Source organism: Cupressus sempervirens, chromosome 11 (genome assembly GCF_028749045.1).
Source record: "Cupressus sempervirens isolate cs-2001-9-10 chromosome 11, ASM2874904v1, whole genome shotgun sequence".
In the NCBI taxonomy this organism is placed as follows: domain Eukaryota; kingdom Viridiplantae; phylum Streptophyta; class Pinopsida; order Cupressales; family Cupressaceae; genus Cupressus; species Cupressus sempervirens.
The window spans coordinates 669,927,679-669,935,202 of NC_143128.1; the positions used below are offsets into that span (position 1 = coordinate 669,927,679).

Below are 7,524 nucleotides of genomic sequence, written 5' to 3' on the forward strand. Positions count from 1 at the left end.
CTTAATAAAATAGGCAATAAGCACATGCAAAATCATGAAAGAAGCACCAAAGTTTGATAACAATGTAGAGTGGAGCGATCCATGACTACCAAACACATAACCACCAAAGAGCCTACAAAGTTTGGAAACACAGAAGAACACCCCTTGATGATCAAAGAAGGGGAAAAGAATAGTCTTCCCATAAAATAAAATACCTTTTGTGATGGATCCCCAATGTCCCTAGGGAACACAAAAATCTTCCAAGAAAACCACTAAAAAAGGTAGAATGAGAATACCCAAAATTGACAATCAATAAAAAAACATAGGGCCCCTGGATCTGGGTAGCCCAATAACACAACACCATAAGATGCATCATGGAGAGGCATAAAATAGGGGTTCCAACCTCTCAAATAGAGAGGCCACTGCTAAGGGAGACTCCCCATAGTCTTCAAGGAAACCCACCAAAGCCAGAACTAGATACCCTCCAAAAAGTAGTGTATTGGAGAAAAGGACATCCCTTGGCCCAAAGAACTTGCATGGAAATCACAACCAAATCCCCCACTTTGCAATTGAATCCAACTACAGTTCGTAACTGCACCCAACTAGTCAACAAGGGGCAGGGGAGGCCCTCCTTTTGTTTGGCTCAACATCTTCTGACTCACACCATCTTCATCACTAGATTTGGTAGTGTTTGAAACCCTGGCCATATGCAACACCCCGCTCCCACTCCCATTCATTCTACTCAAGTTGACTTCTTATTCGACAAAGGAAATGTTGAAATAATATAGAGTAGCATTTTTTTCATGCAATCCAATTTTAAGTTGCAAATATTAGCACATTTTAATTATTTAATAGTGTTTATTGATAAAATTTAATTTCCCATTGCCAAATGAACTTATGAGTGGTAATTATGGATAACAATTCACCCGCAAATTTAAAGTAATAAGAATTTAATTAAAAATCTTAGTCTCAATTATTTTACCTACGATCTTTATTATTTTTTATAAACCAAAAATGGACAATGAAAGTTGTTGAAGTATTTGAAAATCATTAATGCTTAAAATGCATGCATCTGTCAAAAAAATCTACTCAACGATGGCGAAGTTTATTATGCTTACAACTCCTAATGCATGCATCTGGAAAGAATATATGCTCAACGATAAAGAAATGTTCAACCCCACTTGAAAGAGACTGGCCTAAAAATGGACAAGAAAAAATAATAGCCCCTATTTTAAAAGATAAGGTTCCAATTTTCTTCTTTAAAATAGCTGTCTGAACAGTTTCCCGTAAGATATTCGTAGTCTTCTTGAAATGCAGACACCTACACCCGACTCCTCTTCATCTTCATGGGCTTCATATATTCATTTTGTAAGCCATTCTAACCATCATTTACTTTTGCATTATAAATACGCTCTCAAATGTTTTGGATCCATTTAAATCTTATTGTTGGCATTTCTGCAGGTTCAGCATTTGATTGAAAAGTGTTTGCTGTTTAACATGAACAAACAGGAATGTGCTGATGCTCTTTCTATGCACGCCAACATTCAACCCACCATAACTATCACAGGTATTATAAACTAATTTAGTTCATAGTCCACTATTTTTCTTTTCTCTAAAAATCCTTTATGTTCAACAGAATTTTTAAACATTTAAAAACTTGAAAACGGAATTTTTTTGGTTCTATTGAGTGATATTAAAAGTTTATAAATAATTTACGAATTGTTGTAGCTCTCTAGAGCTGCACATCACACAGTTTTAAATAGAACTCAAAGCGTACACAGTTGCTGCTGCACAAAACATTCCTCTATTCTTCATTGAGCTTTTCAACTCGCTTCATCGATATATTAATTTCTACTAATTTGAATAGCATTGTTTTTCTCATTATTATCTGTTAATTTTTAGATTTCAATAGCAATTCAAAGTTCAAATCCAAGTTATAAGATCTTAACTCTCCTAAACTAGTTGTCTTGCTACTCTAGTTGAGATTTAAAAATATAAGGGTCAAATAAATTGCTATTTCAAAGTGCTAGTGCTGTCTGATACGCATTCAAAGATGGACCAATAGAAAATACATAGTAGTTGTGTACACAAGTTTCCTAATAGTAGTTCTCAAAACAACCAATTATTTCAATCTCACAAGGACAATAAATTTCCAACATAATTTGACCATTCTTCTTGGCTCTAGAAATCCATATTTGAATCTACTTAAGTATGCATATTTTTGTTAATGTTAGTTTCTGTTTGCTCGATTGAATTGAATTAATGTTTAAATTGATAACTCTGTTATCTTTAATAATGACGTCTGAGAATTCATATTTGCTGCTCTAGAGGTTAATTACGCCTCCCACTTTGATTGTTTGCAGTATGGAATGAATTGGAAAAGGAGAACAAAGAGTTCTTCACAAAGTATAAAGAAAAGAGAGGAGAAACTCCAAGGCAAGATCTAAAGCAGATGTTGGATGATATAACGGATACACTTCAGAAACAAACTCTTTAAAGCATGGTTTATGGATAAAATCTGAATTTCTGTCAAAGAATTTGAATTATGGGATATAATCAGCAATCTATCTCAATATTATGTTTTTTTTTGGTGGATTCATATATGATATAATGTAAGAATAATCTTTCTCTTGCATAAGAAAGTTATTTTCGACGGCATTTGTCAATTAAAGAACAAACCCACGATTTGTATGTTGTACCTACCCGCAAAATTATTTGATATTTGACGATCTCATAGAGGGCCAAGTCTCCACTTCCACCACCAATAGCCACCAATAGTTAGGGAAGCATCTATCTAGCGGACACAATGGGTATTAAATTATCATTTAATATTTAATTTAAATTATAAATTCACTGTTTTCTAAATTTCAAACAAATAATAAATTGTAATATTCAACCATTCTTTCGGCTGCATAGTCAATTCGGTAGTTTAGTATGTGTGGTTTTTCAAATAATCTTTTTTGGAATATATCTATTTGAAACTTGTATCCATAATAAATACAATAAAAATTCTATTTAGAAGAACTAATTGAGGATTTCATGAGGGCAAAGTAAGAGTTCCATCACGACTAGTTTACTAGTTTAGTACATGTGGTTTTCAAAATATTCTTTATTTTATAAATATTTGTATTTTACATTGTTTTATATAGTTAAAAAAAATTAAAAGTTAATTTTAAATAGTCTAATGGTAATCTCTTGGGGTGATCTTGTATCTCCCTATCCAAAGATACAAGGGGTCCTATAACACCAAATGAAATGAACCAATTATCATTCAGATAAATAGTTTAGATATAACATTAGAATAATAAATTAATATATTAACTTTAGAAATATTTGATTAATTAAAAAATAGTATGTTATTAAACTCATTCACTAATTCAACAACCAAGTGAATGCAACAATAATAGGCTAGTACAATATTGGACTACAATTTGTAGGCAAAAGATACATTATTTAGTTGACTAAACTATTATCAAGTTTAACTTCAATAGTTTTGGATTTCTTTGGACTGTGAAGAGGGAGTTTGGGAACAATGACAACTAACACTTCATCGTGAAGGATGGAAAAAATAATGCCCATGCTGTAGTCATCTAGTAGTGTATGTATGCAAATAAATTTTTTGTCCACACATGTTATAAAAGAATGATAATTGGTTCATTTCAATACCATTTTGTTTTGTTTTTCTTTTTGAGGAAGGGAAAATTTGTTTGGGAGACTTGAGGTAAAAATGTCTTCTTTTCCTTTTTTATTGAAGTTAAATCAAGGGACCCAATTGTTCTCAAGTTGTAGAAGGCAGATGGACCCACTATCCAAATAGCTTTAGGGGAGAGATCACTTCACTCATTGTCCAACTAGCCTGTATATTATTCCCTTTCGAATAATAGAAATGCAGTTGATCTAAGAAACTCAACCTCTTTTTCTTTTATTTTATTGTGCCAATACTGCAACAAATAATTTATAGTTCTCAACACCAGATGTCCAACTTCTCATTATAATGATTCCTTTCATCACTTACATACAATTTACGAACTTCTCATATCTAATACAATTCATATACATTTCATACTTCATCACAAGGAAAATAAATTTCCTTTATATAGTGTCTTGAAAATAATTCATTAAGTTGGCTTTGTGGCTTTCCTAATTAATTACATTAGGACCTCCTTAAGATAATATAATTCATTACATCTTTTCACAATTAAAAAATATTATCGCTCATAGTAGTTACAACTTTTCATATGTGTGATCTCTAACCATGTGCTCTCCTAGACATCATCATCAATTGTCTATTTTTATTGTCTAACCTTTCTCATCATGATTCTATTGCTATTAAGAAATAAAACATAAACACCAAAAACTAATTCTTGGAAACTCTACTTGCACACTGTCTTATGTTAATCATAAATAAATCTCACATGTCTTAGACTTTCTCAACACACACTTAATCACAACATCACGACACTGTCTTTAAAATTATGACACTCTATAGAAAACACCCTCACATGACTTCAACTATCTACAGACTCAGTTAACCATAATTTTTCAATGGCAAACACAATCATAGTTGTAACATTTTAATCTCCAAAATGTTCCAACAATTCTTAGGATACTCCCCCAAAGGCATATCTGTTAGAATCTCTAACAAATATTGTGTATTGGTGTAAAAAAGAAAGTCATTTTCAAGGATGAGTCAGATGATGATCACTGTGGCTAAGCTATTCTATATAGGACAAGTCATTTACATAAGGACATGTATAGAGCTCTATAGGAGCCAAGTAAGTGTATAGTCACTGAGTATTTTCTATATAAGCCAAGCCATCATTGACCAAGCACTTTCAAGAACACATGTGTCGAGTTACATAGTATGTGTTGAGCACAATACATACTGGGTAACAATAATGCCAAGTATCATAAAATAGTAAAGGCTAAGTAATGCAAAGTTTACATAAAACTCAAGAATGGAACACATTTTTAGGTATATCATTTTCAAGCCAACATGGAAGGAACATTTTATATATATAGGGATTGTTACAAAAAAATTTACACATTAATGACATTGATCATAGATCTCTATGTTGTGTAATCAACAATTCAAAATAGAGAGGCTAATTATGCACGAATCTAGAAAACTCTTTATGGAAGTCTTTAAATAAATAAAATATTAATCTAGATCATGCAGTACGAAGATGAAAGAAGAATGTTCATGCAAATAAGGAGTAATATTGGAATAGTGAAGTGAAAGATTGAGATTAAATTAGAAGTTAGTGAAAGAGTTTTTTAATCTCTTAACAGAGAAAGTGACCTAATCATAGGAGTGAAGGGGAAGAAAAGTATTATTAGATCAAAGAAAGAGGATCAGTTAGAAGGTAGAAGAATTGAAATCAACTTATAGAGCATACTGAGAGTTGGGTACTAAATTATTTGTAACCAACTTGAATTAGAGTAAATATTTTAACAAAGTGGTCTTAACATATCTTTGTAATTCTCCTACCATGGTCCTTACTTCGTTTTAAGTGTTAAATCCTCTAACAAGGTGGAATCTAGCAGTCTCTTAAGCTTTTAATAGGGTAGACCCCTCACAAGGTAGATCATATATTATGATCAAACATTGCAACAATAACAAGTTAACTTTATTACTATAGTAGTGAATATTTGTGGGTATCATCACCACCTTAGTCGTACCTTCAACTTGGAGGGTTTCTGGGTAAAAAATTATGTGTTATGTCTTTATTTTCATGCATGTGATAGATCATATTTACATGTTACACAACTTTATTATTACAAATTTTACATGAACAAGTTAACTATTGGATGGGTGAATGAATTGTTGTAAAGTAAAAAGTGATTAAGATTATGATTGACCTCCACTCCCTTCTTAGTATCTTTTTATCATGTCTATACCTCCATCAATCAATGATTCATATTAGAGCACTAGTTCTATGAAAGAATCTTAAATCACTTGGAGATTAGATCTTGGAGATGGAGGCTTTTAAACTAGACAAGGTTATGCACAATTAGGTGATTGACATCCAACTCATACTATAGAAACTTGAGAAAGAAGACAAGATTTGAAGGATTCCCTAGAAAGGAGGAATTGGCTATCTACATAAAACAATCTTCTTATGAAGAAGTTGAGACCGAAGAACTATTTGAATCAATAATTCTTAATGAAAAAACATCTATAGATCTACTAGAAAAGAACAAACTCATGAATGAGAAGTAAGAGGATTCAAAAGAGAACATGAAATCTGGTTAGCGAGATTATGTGAAATGATTGAACAAAAGAAGAAACCTAACAAAGATAGGATGATGGCTACAAGACTTGAAGAAAATATATCAAATGTATAGAAGCTCAAAAACACATAATTGGACATAACAAACCAATTAATGCTTGTAAATTGGGAATTGAATCACAAGGATGTGGAAATTACAAATCTCAAACCATAGAAGGACATATTAAAGAATGAACTAAAAACTAAGAAAGAGTCTATGCAAAAATTCAACAAACCAAAAGAGGCAATGAACTACTTTGAAGAACTCATGAAGTCATCTATTAGTTTGGATGGGTTAGGACATTCATGCACTGAGAAAGAAGAATCACACAGGAATAGAGAAGTGAGGAATGCAAAGTCAAAAGACAAACCAACATGTTATCACTATGGAAAACTTGGTCATACTACAAACATTTGTTGAAGGAAACATGGTATGCACAATCGTAAAACTAAGTCTATTGATTACTACTTTTACTTCAAGAAACAAGAACATCAAATACATGAGTCTATTTCAAGAATGAGGAATTCATCTACTCCACCTAGATTTGAAGGATATTGTGATAACTATCAGACGTATGAGCATTGAACATATGAATGAGGATCTTAGAGAAAACTAAATTGGACAAATTAGACAAGGAAATATGCAACTAATAATGCATGTTCCAAATGTCACACATTTTGACATATAAGCAAGAATTGTAGGACTCAACCACATTCAAAAAATCAAACAAGAGACAAAGGAAAAGGAAAAGTAAATGTTGAGAAACCAAAGAAGGAAATGAATCAAAAATGGAAAAAAAGAGAAGAAAATGGAAATAGTGGAGCAAAGGGAGCTGAGGTCACCCAAACCATTGGAGAAGGTGGTCATGTCATCTCAAAATATACAAGAAAGGTATGTATGAAACTATATATTTAATTTATATAACATACATTAGTTCCTTACATGAAATGTGCCAAAGTTCATGTTTAAATTCATATAGATACATAAGAATAGATTTTGTAAAGGGTTGTCGAACATTAGTAAATTGTGTATGTTGACTAAAAATTGCAACATGGATCAATAAATTCCTAAGTGAAATGTTAGAAACTGAGTAAAATGGTAGAGACAGGGTTGTAAAACAAAGTTCTAGTTTAAAGGCACCAATATCAATCAAGACAATTGGCATCCAACTACCTGAGTACACAACATCAATGGAGACCCAAAATAAATCAAAATAAGGTATATATCAAAATTTGAAGAAATTATCTCATAACTTGCATACAAATTTCAAGA

General features: G+C 31.8%; 1 protein-coding gene across 1 annotated transcript; it reads left to right on the forward strand.

Annotated features, from left to right (window-relative positions):
• The first annotated feature begins 1,290 nt into the window (after positions 1-1,290).
• On the forward strand, positions 1,291-2,677 carry LOC149531511 (uncharacterized). The gene is made up of 3 exons (XM_089810621.1): positions 1,291-1,347; positions 1,441-1,546; positions 2,343-2,677. The coding sequence occupies exons 1-3, from the start codon at positions 1,291-1,293 to the stop codon at positions 2,474-2,476; spliced, it is 297 nt and encodes a 98-aa protein (XP_089666747.1). The 3' UTR covers positions 2,477-2,677.
• The last annotated feature ends 4,847 nt before the right edge of the window (positions 2,678-7,524 follow it).